A 27,412-nucleotide genomic window follows, 5' to 3' on the forward strand; every position below is an offset into this window, starting at 1 on the left:
CTATAAACTTGTTCACATTAAACCCTAGTTGCTTTATTATTATTACTATTATTTATTTATACTCCACCCATCTGGCTGGGTTTCCCCAGCCACTCTGGGTGGCTTACAGCATAGAGTGCAATAGTGCAGTGCATGAACTGGGCTCATAGCTTCACAGCAGCATATATGCTTGCTTGCAAGGTCCTTTCACAATTGAGGAGACTTAATTCAAAATGTATCTACTTCTGGGTGGAAGCGAGTACCCTTTATTTACAAGTGCCTGGTACAACACACCTTTACTATCCATAATGCAATTCTGGATCATTTTACAAGTACAGTGGTGCCTCGCAAGACGAAATTAATTCGTTCCACAAGTCGCTTCGTCTTGCGATTTTTTCGTCTTGCGGAGCGCGGATTGCCAGGGTATTAATGGTTTTACGAAAAAGGAAGCAAATCCGCAAGACGTTTTCATCTTGCGAAGCAATCCCATAGGGAAATTCGTCTTGCGAAGCACCTCGAAAAAAGGAAAACCCTTTCGTCTAGCGAGTTTTTCGTCTTGCGAGGCATTCGTCTTGCGGGGCACCACTGTACAAGACAAAAGAAGAATGCAGAATTCAGCATGTGGTTTTTCAAGTGAACATAAAAACTGACTGTCTGTCAGGGGAAAATAGTGAATATTTTGCAATAGAAACATGAATCTGTATGTTGGAATTGTTTAGGATTTTCAGAAGCTGTCACCGAACTTTCAGTTTAAATGTTTCTGGGGATATAGGAGCTGGTTCTTTCCATGCTTCTTTTCTTTACTTTTCCCCCCAACAGATTGCAAGGAAACGGCACAAAGTCATTGGTGGCTTCAAGAGTCCTCATGGGCATACCAGGCCACCAGCCTGTCTCAAGCACATAATCCTCATGCCCCTGTCTCAGATCAAGAAAGTACTAGACATCCGAGAGACAGAAGGTATGAACATTGGCAGTGGAATGTGGATTTTTGAGGACTAATAATGCAGAGTGATGGACTTCAAACGCTGATATGTTTTGGCACAGCTGAATAACAAGATACCTTCCAAAGAGGTTTCACCTGGGGGCCAGGGAGCTGGAAGTAACCATTAAAAGGAGCAGTGAGAGAAGATGGTCAAATGTCAGGAGTTGGAGAAAATCACTCAAGGCTTTCAGAGCTCACAGCCCTTCAGCGAGTGTTTCCATGTGCCTTGGCAGAAAGCTTTATCTAAAAATAAAGCTTCGCATGTGGGCGTATTAACCTTTTAAGAACAAAGATTGATATGACTGGCACTTGAAACTTAAACAGGAGTTAAACCCACAGTTCTGTCTTAAGATCCTTCAGCAGGCTTGTGTAACTTTCTCTAGACTATCATTTATATGCCTGCATGTTTCACTGAAATCAGTGTGGCTTCCTTCTGTAGAGAGCATTATAATCTTCTTAATTTCCTGCATGTGCAGACTCTGCAACGATGTGTGGCAGAGCATCATTCTAGGGTTCTGGAAAGATTCTCTTCCTGTAACTTCAGAAATAGTGTTCTGCATCAAGGTCAGCCTCTGTGCAGACCTGCCTGGTACAAACTTAAAGCTAACTGAAGTTAAGGAGGAAGCTAAGGGTTATGTACACCTTCCCTATCTGCAAATATCCACTCTGCCTGGGTTTGACATGAAACCTTAACAGTTGCCATCCTGGATAAGAATGAGCCTTATTGTCGTCATCTCAACAATGCTGTTTTAAGTCAGGGTTGCAAAGTGGGTTTAAGAGCATTCCCAGGTTCATTTTAACTTAGCTTGGCGATTGCATGTAAAAAAGCCAGCATGGTATAGAGCAGGTATGGAAAATCACTGGCTCTCCTTTCTCCTGAACTTCTGCTCCCGTCATCCCTGCCGATTGATATTGCTGGCTGAGACTCATGGGAGCTGTAGTCTTTTAACATTTGGAGTGCCAAAAGTTCCCCACACCTGGTAGAGAGTATTGGCCTAGCAAGAGGAAGAACTTGGTTCAAGTCCCTGTTAGGCCATGAAGGCTGGTGGGTGACCTTGGGCCAGGCACTCGCTCTTGCACTCCAAGCCAAACCTTCGTGACCTGGCTGTGATTGAAGGAGAGGGAAATAAGGTGGAGAGGCGACTTTAGTTCATAGGCGGTGGAAAGTTATGCACAAAATCCTATGGCTCTTTCCTTTTTTCTTTTTGTAAATAATTTTTATTCATTTTCCATTTTGTAAAAAAAAACTTTCATATTAATAACAAATCAAACCAAATATTTCCACATTCAAAAACAAAAAACAATATAGTTAATTATATAATCCCAATTAATTAATTACAATGGGACTTCCCCTGTTCTGGATTTCAAGAGCTAAATGGCCATCTTTCTGTTATCTTCACAAATTACTTCACAATTTTCCAATCCTGATATTGACAATCTCCTCTCTCGATCAGTCAGTCACTGGTATAACTCTCTATCTTGTTTTATTTGACCATTCTTTTTTCTATAATCACACAGGGGGCTTTTTCCACATTGTTCTCAGTCTTAATATTTTGAAGCACAGTCCTCCTCGATGACCCCTCCTTTTTCTGCTGATTGTTGTTCTAATAGGCTCTGGCTCTTTCCTGATCCCTAAATTTCATTTTGTTCTACGTTTACCACACCATTCAAATACCTTGATTTACCTTCCCTTCACTCTAAGGTCCTTAGGCAGATTAGAACAATTTGTATTTAAAATGTTATGTGAGTTGTCGAAAGAAATAATCCCTGAATACAAGCAATACCAGGCCGGATAATTTCACTAGGTATTCTCCCATGCCCGAGCAGTAACAGTGCTCAAAAGCCAGAACATAACTGCAAAACACAGGGTCTTTTAAAAGCATCATACACTACTGTGGTTATATAGTGAGGTTGAAAGGTTTGGACCTTTGTCACTGAAGGCGTGGCAATGCCTTTCGCCTCTTGCTTCCGAATTTTGTGCAGTGTCTTCTTTGTTGTGGCTGAATGTGGATATTTATCTTCTGAATCTTTATTCTGCTCACACGGCTTTGTAGACTTCACTGTCCCCCGAGATGCTGTACCTTGTTTTGGTGACGGCAGACCTGTAATGGTTAAATAAAGCATCTTGGAGCTTCGCTACTGCTTAAAGACCTTTGTTGAACCTCATCCCCTTGTTTTCTATGGGCGGGAAAACTGACCCACCTTATGTCCAACATGTGTTTTCTCAAGTGTTAGAAGTCCTGTGCACTGGTTCTCCATTGCAATGTGCAGGATGTGTTTTTAGACTTCCTTCTGTAGCCCACACACATGGCAGCTGAAATGGGGAGACGCTGCTGAGATGAATATATGAAGAGTCAGTTCTGTGCGGAGATGGCCTGCCCGCTTCTTTGATATTCAGGCTTCTAAACTTTGGTTCTTGTGCTGACCCTAGGACAATACTCAGTCGTCCATGCTCCCTTCTTCCTCTAATAGCGAGTTGCTCAGATTGTTGACTGATCTGTTGCTGTTGTTTGCAGAGTGCCACAAAGCATTTGCGTTAGTTGTGCGACCACCGACCGAGCAGAGCAACTTGTTGTTCAGCTTCCAGATAACGACTGAGGAACCTCCCAAGGAGAACTGGCTGAAGATGCTGTGCCGGCACGTAGCCAACACGATATGCAAAGCAGATGCTGTAAGTTCTTGATATCAGAGCTGATGAGGGGGTTGTACCTTGAATCTGTTTTAAATGTGTAGAGGTTTAAGAGATCTATGTCAGATGGCTATGCCAGAACTAACAGGCCCACTGGTAGCATGTCTTGTGGCAAAGGTCTGCAAGATGGGACAACTTCTCAAGGCTGTAATCTCTTGGAGACTGTATCTGTACTCGGTGAGCTTCAGCCAAGAAAGCCTCTCAAAGTGGGTTACATACAATCAGAACAAAGCAGTCTTTACTTGCAGGCTTACAATCTAAAAACATGCAACACAATAGGGGAAAGGGGCAGGGAGGGAAGAGGAAAATCAAAATCAAAGCTCGGCCCCCAGTTATTAAACAGTTGTTCCTAGAACACCCCCCTGGCACAGTTCAGGGGCAGGAGGTGCCTGGTAGTGCTGTCCACAGAGCCACAGCTCAACATGTTTGGATTCAGAAAAGACCCCTTGTGAGTTAAATGGCACTTAACTTCCAGGTAAGAATCAAAACCGTACGAAGAAGAGCAATGCTCTTGTTTGCATGGCATGCTTGCCTGGAGTTATTGCTGTAACAGGTGCAGCACATCTGTGTTTGGAGTGCACTGTTGCACTTAAATAGGGGTGTGTAGCAGCTCTGTGCATACTCCAAATAAGGAGGTGAATTGGAGTGATGTGGCCCATGATTTCATGTTTCCAAGTTGGGCCGTGCTGTTAACAAGCTATATTTTGGGGGGTCAGGGACCTCCTAAGCTGATTCACTTTGGGGCTTCTCTCCCCCGCCCTACAAGATGAAGCCTGATAAACCTCAGAAAAATAGGTGCACAGGGCCCTTTTTTCTTTTATGAGAAACGAAACCAAGCTGCCCAGAGCTTTGGAAGGGTGGGGTAGGGTGCGGGGATATCTTGTTTTGCTAGACAGGCCAAACTAGACAGGCCAAACTTTTAATCAAAGTGAATTCTTTTTCTGAATCACTCCAGTCGGTGATTGGGAGGGGGGGAATGATGTTGAAGTAAATAAACCTCTCCATGTGGGCCATCTTTCTCTGAGCTTTGGCTATAATAGCAGGACATATGGAGTTAGTTACAGATAGGTAGCCGTTAGTTACAGATAGGTAGATAGGTAGACCTATTGCAGTCATTAAGAGTCGTCAACAGGCTCATCACAGCTATCTGCCAATCACCCAATCCCACCACCCTTCTGAGTAATACCCCTCCCCACCTTCTCACTATATAGAAGGGTCTGGTGACTTCTGTTTCAGTGTATCTGAAGAAGTGTGCATGCACACGAAAGCTCATACCAAGAACTGACTTAGTTGGTCTTTAAGGTGCTACTGGAAGGAATTTTTTTGTTTTGAATATGGAGTTAGGTTATTGTGTCAGCCTGCTTCTTTCCCAGTTAGTCTTTTTCATAACAAGTAACCTGCTTGTCTGCACTTCTGCTGGTTTCCCACCCAGGGCCAGCTTCCTCATGCCTCCCAGCTTTCAAACTTGATTTCCCACAAAAAATAAAATAAAAAATAAAATACAAAAATGATTTGTATTTCCCCACTCCAAAATGGGAAAGTCTGCTCCTGTGCACCTATTTTTTCTGAGATTTGACAGGCTTCATGCTCTCAGAAGGGGCATTCATGCCTGCAGTTCGCAGCTAATTCTGGCAGAAAATAAAGCTTAAGAGGTCTTTATTTATTTAAGGAGTCCCCGCAAAAAACCGCTGGATGGCTCTGCCTGAAATTTGGCAGGCTTAATGCACTCTGAAGGGGCTCCCTTGCCTACAATTTTCACCCACTTATGTGAAGGTTTTTTTTTTTTTTTTTTTTGGAATGCTACAACAGTTTTTAGATTCCCCATATAGTCAGTGGGTGTGAAACAGAACTTGGGATCTAACAGATCAGATTTGAAAACCTGAAATAATGAATCCAATTATTCATTGTGGATTCAGAGCAGATTGGGTTGCTTGCAGACGCTGCCAATACAAGGTGAATTTTGTTGCCAGTAATCACCCCTAATAAATAGTGTTATATAGAGATCTGCTTTGCCTGCCCACCTGTTTAGTATGAGGTAGCATACATTAAATGGCATAGTAAGTCATCTTTTCCAGCAAGCCTGTTGGGCCGTGAATGTTAACTATCTCTCTTGTTTTATAAAAACGCTAAAACAGCAAAATAAAAAGTACCATTAAAATAATTTAATCAAATAGCTTTGAGCAAAGCAATCATTCTTTTAATTTGTTGTTGATGGCTGCCTTGATGTCTGTTGGGAGAAGACAGAATGTGTGTGTGTTAAACAATTATTTTATTTCCAGCAGATCCTGCATGTTCACCATTAGGCTTTGGGTGATCACTTGATTGATTCATTCTTCTAGGGAAAGACGATTGCCTAATGTCAGTTGTGCATGTCTATGCTTACAAAAGTAAAAGAATGTGGCACTGGGACTCTGTCACTCAGTGGTTCCAGAGAATAAACCTATCATAAGGTGCCGTTTGGTTTGCATATTACTCACAACACACCCCAATTCTAAACATTCTGTATTTCAGTGGAGCTGATTTAGGGTTGCAAGTGCTCCAAGGGAATTTATTCAACGAAAGACATTGTTTTATATAGTATTCTATGTGTCTACTGCTTTGGTGTAGGGCAATGTCTTATTCACTGGTTTGTGTTTTTAGCCTTGCCCGATTCCTTTAACAACTGCATTTTTTGCAGTTGTCTGAAAAAGAGCAATGCACAAGTTCTTGCTCGTGTGTAAGAGTTCTCTGTGGTCAGGACACCCAGCTGTCCTGGTGTGATGTTGGGGATGGAGCTAAAAGCACAGCATTGCCCTACGTATGAAAAACACACAGTTGTTGTCAAGCTGAAACCATGTACAAGTCCATTATATCGGATTCTTCTGACTGTACTTAGGATTCGACTCCTAAATGTACAAAAGAGCTGTCTTTGAATAGGCTTTTTCCTGGCAGAGCTAACTACAGTGGTACCTTGGTTCTCAAACTGAATCTGTTCAGGGAGTCCATTTGACTCCCGAAACTGTTCGAAAACCAAGGCACGGCTTCCGATTGGCTGCAGGAGCTTCCTGTACTCAATCGGAAGCCGCGTCAGATGTTCGGCTTCCAAAAAACATTCGCAAACCCAAACACTCACTTCTGGGTTTACGGCGTTTGGGAGCTGATTTGTTTGGGAGCCAAGCTGTTTGACTACCAAGGTACCACTATATCTTTTAAGACTTCTTAAAAACATGGAACATTTCATGGTTGAAAGTGTGCTGCTGTTGAAAAAGGAAGTGGTGTGTATTTTAGCTGCTGTAATAAACTCTGAATGTTGAGGGATCCCCATCACTAGGTAAGACTGGACTTAGGAATTGTTGCCACCTTGTCAGTTGAAGTCACAAACTTTCCCTTTTCCAGACTAAAGGGACTTCGCTTTTTCATAGCGATGTGTACACTGACTTCCATGCCCCACATGGTGGCAGTAAAGCCTTTAATTTTGCTCTTTGTTTTTCCTACCTGCTGGCTAAGCAGTAGAGTTCTGAAGGTTTGCAACTCCTATCTGGAAAGTTTTGTCTTTGGTAGTGAGAATCTGAGGACGGTGTCTGAGAATTTGAAGTCTGCTGTTGATTTTTGAAACGTGAATCTTTTACTCTCACGGTGGCTTCGCCTTCGAGTAAGTTCTCAAGCCTTCTTTCCTCTGCAGGAAGATCTCATTTACGCTACTGATCCGGATTCCATTGAAGTAAACACGAAGGATGTGGACAGCACACTGAGCAGGGCATCCCGGGCCATTAAAAAAACATCCAAAAAGGTATGAGGTTTAACTAATAAAGAAATGCTATTCTGAAGCTATCTCCTCGCACCAAGCTTTTTCATTTGGGGGCAAAACCCATTCAGTTCCCTTCCTGGTGACAAGTTTTATAGCACTGGAATATTTGAGCCTAAATGTGACACTTGCACATGCTCCGTGCATCAGGAGAGAATGAATGTAAACCACTGACAGATGTTTCCAGAGGTATATTGTGCAGTAGCCCTCAATTGTGTAAGGAGCTTTTAGCTGATGTATGTTGTCTTCTCTCAATCTTTTACGTGTTACTATTCCAACACAGAGTTTGAGAGTTTGGCACCAGTAAAAAAGATCATAACTTTTTCATGTTGAAACAAATTGTGACAAATCTGAGGGGGGTAGGGCCTTGTTAGTTTTGGGTTTTTGTTTTTGACAGTGAAAACAGGGGCCTTTTATGTCACTTCCACTATTTGGCATTTGATTCCACTATTTACAGTTCCCCCACCTTTCTATATCCAGAATGTCTGTTTCTTGATGTATGATTCCTCCCCCCCATTCCTCTCAATATAGATGTTGATTCTGCATCTGAGGAAGTGAGCTCTAGTCCGCAGAAGCTTACACCATAATAAATGTGTTAGTCTTTTAAGTGCATTAAGAATCTTGGTTGGTTTGTGTTGGGGGGAAAAAAAGTAATATAATGTTGTTTGGCTAGGGATATGAAGTGTGAGGCTGGAATAGGCATGAATGAGAACAAGATGGTTGGATGACTTTACAAGATGGTTGGGTGGCTTTAAAGGAACATTAGGCAAATTCATGGAGGGTCAGGCTTTCTACAGTTTACTTAACGTGGTTCTTAAAACTCTGCAGGTCACACGAGCATTCTCATTCTCCAAGACACCAAAGAGAGCGCTCCGGAGAGCATTGATGGCGCACAGCAGCGTCGAAGGAAGGACTTTCTTCCCAGCTAGTGAGAATTACTTAGGAGGACGCGTTGCCAGCACTTCATCGCTAGCTGTAAGTGACTTTTCCCAAGGAAGTCTTGAATAATATAAAAGCCCCGAGTGGGGAGGCTGGCTCTTGCACTGTTCTTATTTCAATAATGAAGCTTATTGTAATCATGTCTTTTAATCTCTCTCTGGAAGTCATAACACCTGTGTGGTCAATGTAATTAAAAGATCTCAACTGTAGTAGAGAAATCCACTCTAAATGTCAGGCAGAAGTGAGCATGCCTGGAGGAGATAGGGAGGAATGTATCTTACAGAAGAAAATCTGCTCTCTTGTGACCAATTAAAGACATTTGAGAAAACAAAACGTTTCAGAAACTGAGCTACGAAGGTGCTCAGAGGTTCTGCAGCCATGAAAGAGAGAACAATCTGAGTGCAGGAAATTCCTTTTTGGTAGATAAAAGTTGGGTTGTGGGCTAGGGTGCATGGGAAGCTGCCTTATGCTGAATCAGGCGATTGAGCCCAACTCAGTATAGCCTGCACTGACTGGCAGCAGCTCTTCAGGGTTTCAGATGTGGTCTATCCCAGCCCTATCTGGAGATGCCAGGGTCTGAACATAGAACCTTCTGCACCCTGAGCAGATTCTCGAACACTGAGCTATGGCCTTCCTTTTGGGGAATTTGGATCTTATTAAATGTCTTGTAAGGGACGCGGGTGGTGCTGTGGGTTAAACCACAGAGCCTAGGGCTTGCCGATCAGAAGGTCGGTGGTTTGAATCCCTGCGACGGGGTGAGCTCCCGTTGTGAGGTCCCTGCTCCTGCCAACCTAGCAGTTTGAAAGCACGTCAAAGTGCAAGTAGATAAATAGGTACCGCTCCGGTGGGAAGGTAAACAGTATTTCCGTGTGCTGCTCTCATTCGCCAGAAGCGGCTTCGTCATGCTGGCCACATGACCCGGAAGCTGTATGCCGGCTCCCTCGGCCAATAAAGCGAGATGAGCGCTACAATCCCAGAGTCGGCCACGACTGGACCTAATGGTCAGGGATCCCTTTACCTTTAAATGTCTTGTGGTTATGCGTTCTGGCAAAAAAGGGCTTCCTAGAAAAGAAAAAGAAAGAAAACAGAAAAGTGACAAGGAGTAGTTAAAAATATTACAGCTATAAAGATTAATCAAAAGCATGGGATGGAATGACACTCTTGAATCATATAGATAAATGTACATTTGGACTGTTAGTCCCTTTGGAGGAGTTGCGTTCAATGTTTTGTGATGGCGTCTAGCAGTGCTAGGTGAATGAAGCCAATGAAGGGTGGCTGGCCTTGTCTCCACAGCAGGGCTGCTTTCTCCTCTGATGAACTGTTCCGCTAACCACAACAAGCACGGCCAAGTTTTCCTTTTCTACATCAGGCCATAAGGGAAATAACCTTAAGAGGGTGTCCTTGCACCATAACAGCACTTGAAATGGGAATGCTCAATATCTCTTGAAAACACAATTTGGTGCTTCCATCCTGCCAGGCAGTGTCTGCCATTCTAAACTGGATAGATAGACCTCATTCCCAGAACATACATAGTTCTGCAGCTGTTGGGAGCGGGGAACTTCTTTTCTCTGCTCTATTGCATCAAAACCCATAAAATGTCACAGTTCTCTACTTAGTTTACCTGATCCCAACCCACTTATACTGATATTATGATGTTGGTACTCTGGGTGAGCCTCTTGGAGCAGAGGGTGCTGCAAGCCTTTGAATAGAATTTTTGCAGACTCTACTCCAAAAGATTTTTTTTGCCCAGTAGAGGAAAGGATGCAGATGTTAGCTCTGTAGATGTTAAGAAAAGGGGGCTATTGTTAGATGAGTAACTAGTTCTTTCCTAAAGGTGCAGGCAATTTGTTGGGCTGAACCTGTCTCTGAACTGGGAGATAAGGCTCAATACAGCCATGATGAATATGCTGGGTGGTTTTGAACATGTTCCTGTGTCATCCCTGAAATGGCAATGTTGACCAAATCATTTAATGACTCCTATCGCAGGGGTAGCATAGAGACCGATTAAGACTGACCTTTAAGCCCAGTAATCTCCAGTTCAGTCCTTGTCTCTGCAGTGTGCTCACCCAATGACCTTTGCCAAACTGGTCAATTTTATTGGCTTTAGGTCCACTCATAGACACTTCACTTGTAATATTGGCATTTATTGTTGCAATGATGACTGTAATGAAGTATGCAGCTTACTCCACGTACTGCTAAGTATTTTCATGGAAGATGAATGAGCAAACATGGAGATAGCCACTGAAGATGAAATCTAGGCCATATCGTGCCATTAAAAAAAAATATCGACTCTTGCAATTTAAGCACAGTGAGTGCTTTATAATTTGGATGTACTTTGATATATAAACTAGGTGGTGTCATACACCTGCGGATCTCTTCTTAGAGCCAGAATTTCTTTGGTGCCCCCGCCTTCTCCCACTCTACAACACAACAGGCATTTCCCAGCAGTAGAATGTCCTTGGGTTGAAAGAGACTTTTGTTTTGGAAGGTATAAATTACTGAAATACAGAACAGAGGGATTAGTCATACAGGTGGAGCATCGTAATCTCTGAAAGGTAAATCCAGTTCAAGCACATCTTGGACTGAAGGGCTCAAAGGAAGCAGTTAGTACGTTGTCCTTGGCTTGTCAGCCTAGCCAGGCTCTTCCTCAATCTAAAATAAAATGGTACAGGGAGAAGCACAATGGGAGATCGTGATAGATCTGGACTGAATGCGATGTGTGGATTAACTCTCCGTTCCCCTCTTCCCACAATGTTTTTAGATTACTCGCTGCGCTTCTACATACAGCTTAAGTGAACCAGTTAAGCACTTTGTTAGTGTGCAGCGTTCCAACTCCGTTGATGGGAACTCCCCGAGCTCTAGGCCTCGGCCTCTGATAGCTGCTTCCCATGGTGTAGAAGGGAGAGTTGCTTCCAGCTCTGACAGCCTAAACACCTGTTCCCTGCCCAGTCCTTGCCCAGTCATCAGCACCACCAGAGAGGAAGCGACTGATGACCAGAGGGCTGCCTAAAGTGAGCTCTGCCACCTCCTTGTTGGGCACTTCTCGGAGGCAAAGAGACTGGCCTTAAATAAGGCCTACAGTCTAATATTTTCCAGGTGCTGGGCCTCTCTTAAGCACTCTTTCACTTCTGTCCCAAAATGCTTGAATTCCTTCATTCAAATTAATGGTGTTTGCATGGTCACCACTGATACTGATCTTGCTCTGGGTTTCTTTCCATGTTTTCTGGCATTTTAAGGTACATATGCTTTTTTATAAAACAAAACTATGTGGCTATTTACTTGAGAAAAAGGTAGCTTTGACATTTGGAAGTTCTGTCCATTCCTTCAATCTCTTGCAATGGGTATGTAGCAGAATTACTAAGATAACCGGACATCCTAAAAGAAGTCATTTGACTAAAGTGACCTGCAGGGCACTATTTTTGAGGGGTTAGGAGCTCCTATAAAATATATTCTTGCACCAATTACAATACACTTTGCCTGCTGCAAGCTGTCAATATTTTTAAATGACCTTGAAGCTTGCCCTATCCAGAAGGAAAACCTTTGGGTTGTATAGCGATTGTGGATAATTGTGATATAGTTGTAAAATGTATAGCGATCTTATAATAGTCTGAGAGGGTTTTTCTATCTTTCTTGCCCTTCTTTTAGACGCCACTTTGAAGGCACAAAAATGCAGCGAGGGCAGAACTGCTCTTGCATACGTTTAAGTAGAAAGCAGTGCCTCATCTTTATTTCTCCTGAGGCTTGGCTACATTAGAAAACCTTACATGTCGAAAGGCTGAGTTGGAGAAGCTGCTGCTTAATGGAAATGCAACACACACACAACCTCTCAATAGTGTTTCTGAAGACGTATGTCCGCCTAACTTGCTGACACTTTGAAAACCTGGATTTTAAAGCGGGGAAGATCTCTCCTTCCTTGTGATCCCCTTGAATCCCCCCCTCCTTTTCCAGGCACACATTAGAAGTATTTCTTCCACAGGAGATGTATACACTTAATATTTCTTCTTTTCTTTGAACAGGGCATCCACTCTCCATCCTTGATCAACCTGCCATCAGTGTTTGAAAAGAGGAGTCACACTTTAAGTCGGTCAACTACTCACTTAATATGACACGGACAGGAAATGGAGTTGCAACTTACAATTTTGACTGACGGAAAGTGGTCTCGCTTTTTGAAGTGACCATTTACTGACATGAACGGTGGTACTTAGTTAGCACTTAGTGGGAATTAGTAAGCGTTTTAGATAACACTAAATTAATCACCAAGAGTTGTCTGATGTGCCTACTAAACAACTGAAGAACTCAACCTTGGCTTGGAGAGAACATATTCCTTTGCACAAATCATCCTATTGGCATAATGGAAATATTCTGCTTAGTGTAAACATTGCGCAGTGACTTTATGAATAAACCAGTGTTGGACCTGCCTGCAGATATTTAGACGTTGCTCACTGATGCCCGCACTGGCTGAGGATGACGGATTTTGCTTTTAAAATAGTGTTTGTACGTTTAGAGGCTGACGGTTCGAATTGACCATTGCATAGACCAATATCCAAAGTGAAACACTTGCTTACTGTTTAAAGTATAAATCTATTTTTAAAAGCCTAAATTATACTTCAAGCATGATGAAAGTGCATCGGTGGCGGTGGTTTAGTAGAAATATGCAAATGGTTGGCCCACATGTCTGTTGGTCTGATGCTCTTTAGCTGCTAGGTTTTACTGTTGCCCAACAAAATGCAAAATCACCTGAAGTGGAAGCCCCTAGAAAAATCACTGTACTAAATTGTATTTATAATTTTTGAATGGGGACCATTTTTTTTAATATAAAAAAGCTATACCTAAAACTCAAGTGTAACACTTCAATTTCTTAATATACTTAGTTTTTGTGCACAGATTTCGTATGGAGATGAAAATGTAGATTTCAATATCTACAGCTGCTATTTTTTTATTATTCAAAGGCTTTCATATAAAAATGTTCACCTTGTTTTCTTTAGGGTTTTTTTTATACAGTATTTTCTCACATCTTAAACTTTTTAAATATCAAGTTTTCAAACTATACTTCTAAACTCTCTCTGAAAATTAAGTTTCTGCATACAATAAACTTGGTTTGTTGCTGTCCATATATGGGGGTTGGAGTGGGTGGGATTTCTAATATCCCATTTTCTCTTAACCACTGACTGCTACTAATAAGTGTAACCTGTGCCACTTTTTTTTTACTACTTGTATCTTTTAAAATTCTATACTGGCAGAAACTTGTGTAAATAAATAGAGTGGTTTGTGTCGCTTATCTTTAATTTTTCATGTTTACCTCTGCAGATCCTAGCCTCCCAAGTTCACTGAATACTTTTTGCAATATCCTAGCAACGCAAACAACGTGCATCCTATTCAGCCTATTTTGAGCATTTCTTAGAGTGGAAAATTCACCAAGGACATGTCTATTACTACTTACTTTGAACAATGAAATCCTCTCCCTGTTGAATTGCTCCTTAAACTTCATTCCTTCTTCAAAGAGAGAGAAGAATGAGGGTCTGGAGACAACAGCGCTGTAGAGATGACAATACACAATCTACTGGGTGGGAATGGAAAAGCTTTTGTGGCATTATGGTTGCTTGCCCAGTAATTGTGAGTGCCAAAGCTTTTCTATGTCACAATTCTAAAATGCCCAAATGTGAAGGGGTAGGGCCTTCAAAGTGCACAGAAACAAAGTCCATGAGACCTTGTGATTGCCATCACCCAGCCCACTTGGACTGTGTGCTGTTTGAGGAACAGCAGTTCCTGGTTAGTAGAGTGTACCCCTCTACTAGCCAACCATTCTATCCTTTAAGTACTTGCTACCACCAGACATCCTGCCAACCTAGCAGTTCGAAAGCATGTCAAAGTGCAAGTAGATAAATAGGTACCGCTCCGACGGGAAGGTAAATGGCGTTTCCATGCACTGCTCTGGTTCGCCAGAAGCGGCTTAGTCATGCTGGCCACATGACCTGGAAGCTGTACGCCGGCTCCCTCGGCTAATAAAGCGAGATGAGCGCCACAACCCCAGAGTTGGCCACGACTGGACCTAATAGTCAGGGGTCCCTTTACCTTTACTTACCACCAGACAAGGGGTTAATTATTTCCCATTATCAGTCAGCCTCCCAATTTCCCCTGGGGTCTCTCTGAAGCCTCATAATGTAGCATAGGGCAACAATAATAATAATAAATAATAATAATAATAATAATAATAATAATAATAATAATAATAATAATAATTTAATTTAATTTATATCCCACCCATTTGGCTGGGTTTCCCCAGCCACTCTTGGCAGCTTCCAACAAAAGATTAAAAATACATTAAGACATCAGTCATTAAAAACAGGGCTGCCTTCAGATGTCTTCTAAAACTCAGATAGTTGTTTATTTCCTTGACATCTGATGGGAAGGTGTTCCACAGGGCGGGCGCCACTATGGAGAAGGCCCTCTGCCTGGTTCCCTGTAACCTCACTTCTTGCTGTGAGAGAACTGCCAGAAGGCCCTCAGAGCTGGACCTCAGTGTCTGGGCTGAACGATGGGGGTGGAAACACTGGGCTATACTGGGCCGAGGCCGTTTAGGGCTTTCAAGGTCAGCACCAACACTTTGAACTGTGCTCAGAAACGTACTGGGAGCCAATGTAAGTCTTTCAGGACCGGTGTTACGTGATCTCAGCAGCTTCCAGAGTGTTAAAATATGAGGACACACCAAGATGATGAAACTTGAGAAGAGTTTACTACGATGGAAAAGACATGCAATGCATAAGCCCAAACCCAATGGCTTCAAGTTATAAGAATATTCTGACTAAACATCAGAAAGACTTAAGAGCTGTTCAACAGTGAAGCAAACTCCCTCAAAAGGTGGTGGACTCTCCTTGGATGTTTTTAAGCAGAGATTGGGTGGCCATCTGTCATGGATGCTTTAGTTGAGATCCCTGCATTGCAGGGAGTTGAGCTAGAAGACCCTTGTGGAATCTGATTTTATGAAAGGAAGAAATGGAGTTAAGAGAAAGAGATGCAAAAATTACAGAAAACAAGTACATCCCTTTTGAGCAAGATAAAATAGGTTAATCCAGGGAAAGTAGGTGGTGTTTTAAACAGACCCTCATCTCACCAGATTCTTGGAGGAATCTTGCTGTCAAGTAACAGCCCCATCACAAAGATCCTCCTTGATCTAAAAAAAAATTCTAGCATGGCTACTTGTTAAAGATTCCCTTTGTCAGTCGCAGGAACCCCCCTCAGGTAACAGTCTCAGGTATGGAGCTTTTGATTTCCCCACTCTTGGACAAGAGATGTTCCATTTCTTATATCAACCACAGAGTTTCACTGCTGTAATTTTTGAGCTGGTCCAAAGCTAGTTAGCCTTGTAATCTCCAACGGACAAACCAGCAAGATCTGCAACAAACAGGAAAAGCAAGCACATCCACATATAAAAAGCAACAGTCCAAACAAGCAGACCAGGAAAATGGAGTCCAAAGTCCTTCACAAGCCGAAAGCCAATATTAAAAATAATGCTAACAAAAATAAAAGCTATTGCAACAACTGTGCGTTAAAACACATGAAATAAGCCTGCATAGTAATATTATTAGGTACTGTTGTTGCAATATATTGTATTTTGCACCAACTATTTCTTATCTTCTTTTCAGCTCCCATGGACTTGGTGTGTGGTTCTTGGGCCATTCTAAAATAACCTATTTAAAAACAGCATGGCTCCGGTGAAAGAATAGTACGCAAGGCAACGATAGGTTGGATAGACTGGCAGCTTTCTAAAGGCAGGAGCTGCCAAAAAGAAGAGGACTATTTGTTTCTTAGGGACATGGGTGGTGCTGTGGGTAAAACCTCAGTGCCTAGGACTTGCTGATCGTAAGGTCGGTGGTTCGAATCCCCGTGGCGGGGTGAGCTCCCGTCGTTGGGTCCCAGCTTCTGCCAACCTAGCAGTTCGAAAGCACCCCTAAGTGCAAGTAGATAAATAGGGACCGCTTTCTAGCGGGAAGGTAAACGGCGTTTCCGTGTGCGGCGCTGGTGCTGGCTCTCCAGATGCAGCTTCGTCACGCTGGCCACATGACCCGGAAGTGTCTTCGGACAGCGCCGGCTCCCGGCCGCTTGAGCGAGATGAGCGCGCAACCCTAGAGTCAGACACGACTGGCCCTGTCGGGCAGGAGTACCTTTACCTTTATTTGTTTCTTGGCTCCACAAAGTGGCACAAAAGTTTTAACTTCAAGCTTTACATTCTAACAATAGGTTGTGCGGTGCTGGGAGACAAGAAACGAAGTCTTATATAGCAGTAGTTTTTTGTGGGGGTTTTAAAAAAAGAAACCTGCTAATGATGTGCAAACTGTGGCTTGTCGTACAATGAGCAGTCTTCTTAATGCTGAAATAGTTTGCCTACCCACAGTCTGGCAGTGTAACAAATTCTGCTATTAAAATTGTCGCCTTTTTAGGGTTAGGAACCCTCCTGATGAAATGGGTGAGATTTGTTGAAGGGTGGAATTAGTTACGACCTTAAAGGCAAACATCTTTCTCCCTATGTCAGCACTGTACTCTACTGTTCCAGTCACTCGGTTCTATTTAAAGTTCCTAGTGCTGTTTGAAGAGGCATATATTCTCACTGCAAGCTATTAAAGCATTTATGGACTATGATGATTAATCTGTGTTCTTTTCTGAACAGAGGTGGTGGAACAGTTGTGAGAGTACCTGTTGCTTATAAGCTATCCCCAGGAGTTAAGAGAGCTGCCCTTTGCTATGCGCTAAAAGGGCTCTTACACCGGAATTTTCTTTTTCTTTTTTCTTGTTTATTAAGCATTTCAGCATCTAAAGTCAGAAGCAGAAAACTGAACTAGCTGGAAACGACTGGCTTGCACACCCCTTATTCATAGGGCCTTCTTGGTAGTGGCACCCTCCCTGTGGAACGCCCTTTCACCAGATGTCAAGGAAATAAACAACTATCTGACTTTTAAAAGACATCTGAAGGCAGCCCTATTTAGGGAAGTTTTTAATGTTTGATGTTTTATCGCATGATGATGATGATGATGATGATGATGTTGAGAGCCACCCAGAGTGGCTGGGGAAACCCAGTCAGATGAGTGGGGTATAAATAATAATCATAATAATCATAATAATTATAACCAACAACCTCTCCAAAGCTCGAAATGATTCAGTTTGGCCCTACTTGGCTAGCTGGTTTTCCTTTCCTTACCCCTCCCTCTCACAAAGGCACAAATGTAACTGGGAATCACAGACATTTATTCTACACTGGCTCTCAAAACAGAGTTTTTACAAAATGTAAGACTGAAACAACCTTTGGTCTCATTCCTTCAATCCAAAATCAACAATCTCTTGCGACTGAGAAGTGCAGCGCTTATATGGAGCACTCTGGTCTCACGAGGAAAAGGCTGGGATTGTTTGTTTCATAAAATGTATATTCCGCTTGATTGTAGGGAAAACAAAGCGGCTTGCAAAAAATAAAATAAAAAATAACACCATAGAATTATCACTAAAATAATTTTACAGACATAATTTAAAACGTACAGAAAATGGCAACCACAGTAGAACAGACTAAAACAAATTAAAACTTCTTGTTCTTAACTCTTCCCCCTATAAAAGCAGGGGGTTGTTAGCCTTCTCTTGAGGGATGCATTTGATCAATGAACGATAGTTCTGATACAACATACAGTTTTATTGAAGGTATTCCCTTATGTGAAGGTTTAGGTAGTATTTCAAAGAGAACTGCACCACTGTGTTTGAGCATGATTATTACGTGCATGTGATTTGGGGTGACCTATTTTTATTTTTTATTTTTTTGCCCAAAGGTTATTTGTTACAAATTATCACAAGCTTTCCCTGCTGGAGAGCTCTTGATATTCTGCTCTCTGTGTTGTGTGTATGTGTGAGAGAGGCCTGTAGATCCATCCTGGTATTAGGAATCTTCCAGAGTTGGTGAAGCTTAATTTGCAAAACAGGAGGTGGCAGACCTCCAAGCTTGAGCTACTCTGTTGAGAATGTGAGATCAGTGGTTATAAACAAAATGTGCTTCTTTAATACCACTTCATTTAAATCTAGCATGCACAACACACATTGCAAGGGCCGTTTATGCTGAAGAAATATATGGAAATTGAATATTTGTTTGCCTCCATGGTGCTTTTTAAGGGGTAAGTGCTAAGCAATGGATGTATGCTCTTGTGACATGGCACACTTAGTGGTATATGAACCTCGATGACAAGCTGATGAATGAGAGTCCTCTTGTGATGGAAGAGACGCTCTTGAGTTAGAAGCACTATTCCAGCAGAAATGGAAAATGGCTAAAAGCATTATCTGTTGTGCTTTGGTCTCCCATCAATGTCAGAGTTTGCTCATCTGTTCATTCCTGCTTAAGCCTCCCAGCGTACACTAATTTGGGGGTCAGGATCACATGCATGGGGAAAGCACTAAAAGCAGCATTTGGTACAGAATCCAGGTTTCTGAGAATGTTTTAAAAAGGCAAGTTTCTAGCTTGTGTGGTTGAAAGGGTATGGGCAATGCCTAGTGGAATCGTGGAAGCCAGCAAGATGACTCACTTAAGAGTTCATTGTCCTCCTCCCACTCTCCTCCCACTAGCAAAACTAAAGGATGCCAAACAAGTATTTGTTTAGATTGGGCAGCCTGCATAATCATTCATTTTGCACAATCAACACACAGTGGTACCCAACTAAGTCTTACTCGGTATGGACCCACTTAAGTAAGTGGACGGAAGAAGGTTGTTGACTTCAGTGGCTGTACGCTGAGAATGACAAACATTGGATATCACCCATAATTTATTTTGGTTGTAGAATGAAGAATGAGAGCTGTAGAATGAAGAATGAGAGCTGTAGAGGTTGTAGAATGAGAGCTGGACCATAAAGAAGGCTGATCGCCGAAGAATTGATGCTTTTGAATTATGGTGCTGGAGGAGACTCTTGAGAGTCCCATGGACTGCAAGAAGATCAAACCTCTCCATTCTGAAGGAAATCAGCCCTGAGTGCTCACTGGAAGGACAGATTGTGAAGCTGAGGCTCCAGTACTTTGGCCACCTCATGAGAAGAGAAGACTCCCTGGAGAAGACCCTGATGTTGGGAAAGATGGAGGGCACAAGGAGAAGGGGGCGACAGAGGACGAGATGATTGGATAGTGTTTTCGAGGTTACCAGCATGAGTCTGACCAAGCTGCGGGCGGCAGTGGAGGACAGGAGTGCCTGGCGTTCTCTGGTCCATGGGGTCACGAAGAGTCGGACACGACTAAACGACTAAACAACAACAACAGAATGAAGACTCCACAAGCATGAAAAGAAAGCGCCAGAGCTGTTTGCATATTCCTCGCTGGTGCCTTCCAATCATACGTGAAGTGGCTTTCACTTAGATCCGTTTAGCTAAAGGATGTTTGTCCTTGAGAACAGACCAAGGGAAATATGGAGCTGCAAGTATGAAATATTGTAAATGCTACTCCAGCTACACAAAGCCAAGCAGCTTAATTTAAATCACCAGGGCTATACTTGATCCAAACAGGGCATACACTATGCTACAGATGTGTATAGGTGTTTTACTAATTTATTTCCCTTCCTCTTCAAGTTTTAATTTTGTGGTGTAGATAAGACTCTAAATTCCATAATATAATCCAGTCCTCTCTGCCCCTATTTCTCTCCCTGCGTAACCTGAGGAATTGATGGCTAAAAGGCCCCTCCATCATTGCCCTATTCTGCCTAGTACAGAGCTGAGTCGGAAGAACCAAGGAAAGCTTACTTTTTCAGAATATTGTGGGGTGGGTTTTTTTTTTTTTGTTCTCTTATAAGTCCTCGCGAGCTGCTGTGTGCACTTGTCTTGTCCTTTTCCTCATCCGGAAAGCATAGCATGCTCAGCATTAACCTAGTTATAGAGTCTTCTAGACTGGAGTGGAGTGGAATATAAATCACACGGCTCGGGAGTTTTGTTTCGTGCACCTTTTCAAAATGACGGAGCCTGCTTGCTGCTTGTTGCCATTCGGAATGGCGGGGAGGGGGGCGGGAGAAAGAGAAGATACTAACTACCTCTCAGCATCAGTGTCCTTATAAATATGCAAACTCTCCCTTTCTTTGCCTAAAGAGGAAGTGATTTATTGACTGTATTGGATGGGAAGCACCTCCATTGCTTTCTGCTGCTCTGCGATGACAAAGATAATATTTCGGTTACTTCCGCAGCGTCTCAGCCTGGGGTGAAAGTAAACATGAGCACAATTGATTTCCAAAAGAGTCCTGGGTCCCCCACTTTTCTCTCTCCTCTGCAGTGCACTGGTGTGTGCGTGTCACAAGTGGAACAGCGAACGAATCAGGCTCCCAATTAAAAAAGTAGTGGAGGCTCGCACCTTCTCAGATCAGAAGTTTCTGCTAGGCTGTGAACACTAGCAAAGCTCTATGGGTAACAGTCTAATCATTTGATTTTTGTCGTTAAGAGTCGTTAAGAGTCGGCAACAGGCTCATCACAGCTATCTGCCAATCACCCAATCCCACCACCCTTCTGAGTAATACCCCTCCCCACCTTCTCACTATATAGAAGGGTCTGGTGACTTCTGTTTCCGTGTATCTGAAGAAGTGTGCATGCACACGAAAGCTCATACCAAGAACTAACTTAGTTGGTCTTTAAGGTGGAAGGAATTTTTTTATTTTGATTTTTTTGTTGGTGCTGCTGTGGACTTAAAACAGTTCACAGCTATGGGAGCAATGGCTGGCAGCCTATTAAGGACATAAGACAAGCCCAGCCAGAGCAGACCAAAAGCTGATCTAGTCTGGGATCCTGTTGGGTGGCCAATCGGACGCTTCTAGGAAGCCCCCACGCAGGACATAAAGGCAGTAGTCCTATCCTGCTGCTGTTCCCAAGAAACTGGTACCCAGGATGCTGCTGACTGCACCTGGAGGTTGCATATAGGCATCCTGATGAGTGATGGATTTGTCCTAATCCCCCTTTTAAAGCCATCTAAGCTGGTTGCTTAGAGATAATAAGGGGACAGGGAGCATCTTTGTTCCAAACGTTCCGGCTGGAGCTCTGTCCTTGCATCTGGTGTCAAGTTTGCTGAAAATGCAGAGGATAGACAGGGTTCGAGGGTTTGGGGAACAAATATATTGTTCTCATCCTGCCCATCAAACGGATGAGAAGCTTAATCGTTAATATTTTAACTGGTATTTTTTTTTTGAGAATTAATCAACCTATGGCACATTCTGTTCATTGCATTTCTATGGCGCTGTGGGTTAAACCACTGATCCTAGGGCTTGCCCATCAGAAGGTCAGCGGTTTGAATCCCCGCTACGGGGTGAGCTCCTGTTGCTTGATCCCTGCTCCTGCCAACCTAGCAGTTTGAAATCATGTCAAAGTGCAAGTAGATAAATAGGTACCGCTCTGGCGGGAAGGTAAACGGCGTTTCCATGCGCTGCTCTGGTTCGCCAGAAGCGGCTTAGTCATGCTGGTCACATGACCTGGAAGCTGTATGCTGGCTCCCTCGGCCAGTAAAGAGAGATGAGTGCCACAACCCCAGAGTCGTCCGTGACTGGACCTAATGGTCAGGGGTCCCTTTACCTTTACCTATGCCCCCTGTTAAAGCTACCTTCGCTAATATGGTGCCCTTCGTATATTCTGAACCATGTCTCCAGCCATCCCTGACCCTAGGGCTATGCTGGCTGGGGCGGAGGGCACTCTGTTGGCGAAGCCTGTTTGAAGGTGTCCGAGGAAGTTTACAACTTTAGAAACGAAAAGGATGAAAAGCATAAGAAAACAGCAAGCAGGCTTGTCACCATGTCTTTGCATTGGGTGAGGATGACATCGAGCCCTGTTTTCCTCATCCTTCCTTGAAATATCACTTTGTATGTTTTAGTATAATTGAAAATGTGTCCCTTCTCTTTGATGATGGAAAAGCTAATGTTCTGATCCCTCCACGAAGTAAAATGTCTGTAGGCCATTTTAGCTTAGGTGGCTAATATGAAATTCTGCGTTGGGGTTTTTCATAATTTTTTTTTTTAAGCAAAATGATAGCGCTGTGGGCGAGAATAGAGAAAGGTATCTAATGGTGCCTCAATGGCTTGGCATGTTCCCTCATGTGCCATTTCCCCTCATGGATCTCTGCCGCATCCCCATGAAGGAGAATGAAGCCTTGAACTTTCATCTACAGAATGGGACAGTTCACCCGCCAGGATTTGAGGCCGTTTCCGCAATTTAATTCATTCCCAGCGCTAGAATGGTCCTTAACAAGAATGGCATATTTTAACTTTAACTTTTTCCAGCTTTCCATTGTTAAGGAAAGCGTAGGAGTTCTTTATGAGGCGGTCAGCACCCACCCTCTGTGCAGGGACCTGCGAGGAGTTGGGAAGCCATGTTTGATAGAACGCTTCACAGAAATGGCTGGTGATGATATTCAAAAGATTGCTCAGACGAAATCCAGAGCTCATTAAAAAGGGGGCATTATGCTTGGGAGGCAAGCCCAAGGCAGCCTCAGGTTTGATTAGGACTACCTTGTGCTCTGATATAAGTGAAATCTCTTAATTTTCCAAAAGAATATGGGGCCGGCCTGATCTGTGGAAATTTAATTGGGAACGCCTGGAGAACAGGACACGAATCGTCTTTGGGAATGTCCAGAAGGCATAGTGTCTACACGATGGATCCAGATACGTGAGTGGTTAGGAGGAAAAGCTGAGATGTCAGATGGTCTTCATAATGCTGCCCCTCCTGAGTATCTGTGAAAGCATTGATGAAGCCTGTAAGCAGTTGCCAAGGCCTGGAAATCTACTGTATATATCATCTTATACCCTGTGATGGTAAAAATAGTAAAAAAAGAAGAAAGCTCAATGTCGTAGCATCCCATCCCCCACCTTGCAGATAAGCTCCATATTCAACCAATTTCAGTGGTCACTAAGGACAGTATGAATGTCAGACTGATGATTATCGGCTTATGGTAACTCAGGGGCAGGCTTTCTCACTGTGGCACCAGTGTTGTGAAAGGCTCTCCCTGCCAAAATACGAGAAGCCCCATCAGTATTGGCATGCAGCCAGCTCCTGAAGACACACCTGTTTAGGCAACCACCCCCCTAAACTGGACTTTTGGTTTTGTTCTTTTAACCTTTGAAAGCGGTTTTAATTGTTATGCTTTTTGATTCTTTGTTTCATTGCCTTAATTAGGGATGCTTTAATGCCACTGTGTGTTTTAATGGTGAATTGTTTTTATAGATCCCTTAGAAGCTGTTTTGGCATTTGTAATAATAATAAAAAAGGAAAGGTAAAGGACCCCTGACAGTTAAGTCCAGTCGTGAACAACTCTAGGGTTGCAGCACTCATCTCATTTTACTGGCCGAGGGAGCTGATGTTTGTCCACAGACAGTTTTTCTGGGACACGTGCCCAGCATGTCTGAGCCACTTATGGCAAAACCAGAGCAGTGCACGGAAATGCTGTTTACCTTCCCGCTGGAGTGGTACCTATTCATCTACTTGCACATTTTGGCGTTCTTTCGAGCTGCTAGGTTGGCAAGAGCTGGGACTGAGCAACGGGAGCTCACCCCGTCGCGGGGATTCGAACCGCTGACCTTCCGATCGGCAAGCCCCAGGCTCAGTGGTTTAGACCACAGCGCCACTCGCGTCCCTAATAGTAGTAGTAGTAGTAGTATACTGTAGATACCTGTAGATGTCAGGGTGGTTCACATAATAAAATCACAATATATTAAAAAAACACAAAATACAAAATAAAGACAAAGACAACCCAATGATCCCTCCCTCCACTACACACTTTAAAAGGGCATTGGATGTCAATCAGCCAAAGGTCTGGTTAAAGTGGAACATTTCTGCCTGGCGCCTAAAGGTGTATAATGAAGGCGCCAGGCGAACTTCCCTGGGGAGAGCATTCCACAAACGGAGCCACTGCAGTGTATAAAAAATAATCATGACTTCCAACTTAAGTCTAACACATTTGCCAGCCATTCACGCACTTTCCATCCTTGTTCTAGGTCCATGAGTTTTGCCATGTACTAGATGCGGGTGGCCAGTAGGGATAACAGGGGGAGGAGGAGGAGGAGGAGTGCTGTTGAGATGGCTAATTGAATTAGGAAATGGATCTCAAGAGAATTAACTGGGTAATGAAATTCAGAACTTGACTTCTAGGTCAAGAGATTGAATCCGCATCAGGTTTGTAATGATTTCCAGTCACCGCATGCTCTCGGCCTGCCGCTGAGATTGGCCAAACCGAACAAGTGAGCGTCCAGAACTGCAGGTGTCGAGACTAATGCAGGGAATGTGCCAGTAAATAGATCAATGAGAGCTGGTATCACAGTGATGAATAAAAGAGAGAACCAATATTGCAGCATCAGCAGAGGAGGCATGGGAGGTGTTTCAACAAGTTCCAGGTCTTATAATTCAGGAGTCAGAGGGGAAAGGACTACGGATCCCATCGTCTCTAACCATTGGCCATGCCGATGGGCTGATGGGAGTTGGAGTCCAACAACATCTGGAGGGCCATGGGAAAACCCTCCCCTCCTTCTCTGTTGACTATCTCAAGACTCACGAATTATGCCCCAAACTCAGAACGCCAGTTGCGTTTCTTGTCCCATTGAATGTGAGTGAGTCACGACCAAACTTGGATCCTGTTCATTTTAATGAGGCGTAAGCAGGACAAGCCTTTTCTAGCTTTGGGTGCCAGAAAGTTTTTTTTCTTTCATCTTTTCCTCCCACATGCGAAACGTCTAATTTCAGGCCCAGGTAGATCATAACTGTGAGACACTTCGCTTAGTCACCAGGAATCAAAGACTATTTATCCAGGGACCCTCGTTTTTCTTTCTCATGCCCCTCCACGACTTGGGGAGAAACGTTCACCTTTTAGAATGGAAATAGTCACCTGCTCTTCTTATTTTTTATTTTTCTCAATCTCTCATCTTTGGCCATGTGCAAAAGCAAAGCCCTTCCTCCCCGCCAGGTTTATTCAGTTAGGTGTGTGAAGCTTATGAAAGCAGAACACGATACCAGATTTCCAACACTTGCAGACTGGGGGGGTTGCCATTCAGTGTTAACCTTTTTAATATTCTGCAGGCTAATTGTCTGTCCATTCCTCCTTTCCCCCCCTCCCAGGTTAATGAGGTGGTTAAGAGGGAGGAGAGAGAGAGGGCGGGGAAGGCTCGCCGATAGCATTGCCAAGCAAACGGAAAAGGTCAGGGTAATACATTCTATTATCATCTCTCATAGGCGGCACAAAGGCGTCCCAGATTTGGCATTGCCTCGTGATGGATTGTAACAAGAAAAAGGCTCGCTGTTAAATCTGCTCTTTGTGACAATAATTGTTGCAAAAAGAGAGAGAGAGAAAGAAAGAAATGTTAAAAAAAGGGGCACCTGGAAGAATGCAGACCCACCATTCTCGGCTGGTCAGAAGATTAAAAGAAGGTCGTGGCCTAGAGGAGATTGCCAGGTGCTATTCTTGAAGAACAGCAAGGGCAGATCTGCGCATTTCTGAATTTGTCCTTTGATTGTAATTACTGCATGGTGGTATTTTCATCCTCTGGGTTTCTTTTCCTTCTTTGCCTCGCACTGTCGCCCTTAGGCAAATCATTTAACTTCTCAGTGGGTACCACCTTCCCACCACTGCCTTTATATAATTTAATCTTGCTGCACACTTGGTTTCTTCAACATTTGAGGGGGCCAGGCATTTTCCATAGGAAGCCCTCAAAAAGTTGTTTCCATTGTCTTGAAAAAAATATTTATTTTTGCCGCTCTACAAAAGTATCTGGAGAGGGATCTTTGCCAGATATGGTCCCTCATTACTTTGTTTCGGAGTGTTTGTGTGAGGATTTGTTGCAAAGTAGGCCCCAATGCGGGTTCCATGCTTTGGGGAGGCCTCAGTGGGGGCTGGTTCAGTAGGGTGAATGGGGCTCTGCCCCCCAACCTCAGCCAGCCCCCATTGGCTCTGGCTGTCAACTTCTACCTTAGCAGAGACAATATCGAAGGCCCCTTACACCCTTGGCAAGGAATTGTATTAGTGTCCCGCTGTAGAGAAACCACTTTACCGCAATAGCCATTTTAGAAATCACTACATATTACGGGACCTGAGTACTTGAAACCTTGGCAAACCTTGTAGAATGGAGCACAGGCCGGGTCCTTTGCTTACTGGACTATTTTGGAGTGTGGTTTATTTATTTTGAAAAAGCAAACATTCTAGTGAGCACCAGTCCAAAGTATTTAAGAGGTCACACGCACCCATCTATTTATTGGGCATGTTGTCAATATACATATAAGGCAAGTCTTGTAAAGGGTTCCACTGGTGATATCAAATAAATCGGCCAACAGCACAGTCCTCTGCAGGCCTACTCAGAAAAAAACCCTACTGGAGTGCAATAGGGTTTACTTTCAGGTTAAGTGTATAGCATACCTGCCAATATCCCGCGTATCAAAACTGGGATGTTTCAGCTGGTTCAGCTAAAGGGACTGGTAAAAAGTTTTTGCCATCCCCGAAGGGAGCACTGGGGCAATTTCACACAGATCTCCAGACCCTCCAAATGTCCCTATTTTCCAGGGACAGTCCCCAGTTTTATAGAAGCTGCCCCAGTTTCTGATTTGATCCCAGAATGTCCCACTTTTCTTTAGGACGTCTCTATTTTCATTGGCTAAATGTTGGAGGGTATGGAATAGGATGTCCCTATTTTCATCAGAGGAATGTTGGAGGGTATGGATCCCTAGGAAGAGATGTTCAGGTCCAGCTCTACCATTAGACAGAGTGAGGTGCTGGCTGCATTGGGCAGCATATTCTGGGGACCAGAGAGCAAGGCATTAGGGCAAGGGTTCGCCAGCTCCTGAGGTGAACACTGCGGGATAATGGGAGTTGTAGTCCAAAAACCTATGGAGGCCACCATGTTGGCTTTCCCTGCATTAGAGGATAAGGCCTGATCTAGCCTGTTGTCCTCGGATGCAGTGGAGAAAGCTATCCTATCACCATGGTTGAAGTGAGACTCTAATACTGGTTGGATCTTATACATAGATTTGGAAGGAGGGCTCCATCTTGCCCTTTGCTCCAGGTGGCCAAAGGTCTCCAGCCAGCCCTGGGC

At 43.5% G+C, this 27,412-nt stretch overlaps 1 protein-coding gene across 9 annotated transcripts in view; it reads left to right on the top strand.

The window, feature by feature from the left end:
• ECT2 (epithelial cell transforming 2) overlaps positions 1 to 13,651 on the top strand; it is a 44,752-nt gene extending 31,101 nt beyond the window's left edge. For all 9 annotated transcript variants that reach the window (XM_079977714.1, XM_079977706.1, XM_079977712.1 and 6 more), the window contains 5 exons: positions 799 to 937; positions 3,478 to 3,632; positions 7,312 to 7,419; positions 8,263 to 8,409; positions 12,390 to 13,651. In XM_079977714.1, the coding sequence (XP_079833840.1) occupies positions 799 to 937; positions 3,478 to 3,632; positions 7,312 to 7,419; positions 8,263 to 8,409; positions 12,390 to 12,479 (639 nt within the window). In that variant the 3' untranslated portion in view covers positions 12,480 to 13,651. The remainder of the gene's footprint in view (positions 1 to 798; positions 938 to 3,477; positions 3,633 to 7,311; positions 7,420 to 8,262; positions 8,410 to 12,389) is intronic.
• Positions 13,652 to 27,412: the final 13,761 nt, after the last annotated feature.

This window comes from Podarcis cretensis, assembly GCF_951804945.1.
Source record: "Podarcis cretensis genome assembly, chromosome: 5".
Lineage (NCBI taxonomy): Eukaryota > Metazoa > Chordata > Lepidosauria > Squamata > Lacertidae > Podarcis > Podarcis cretensis.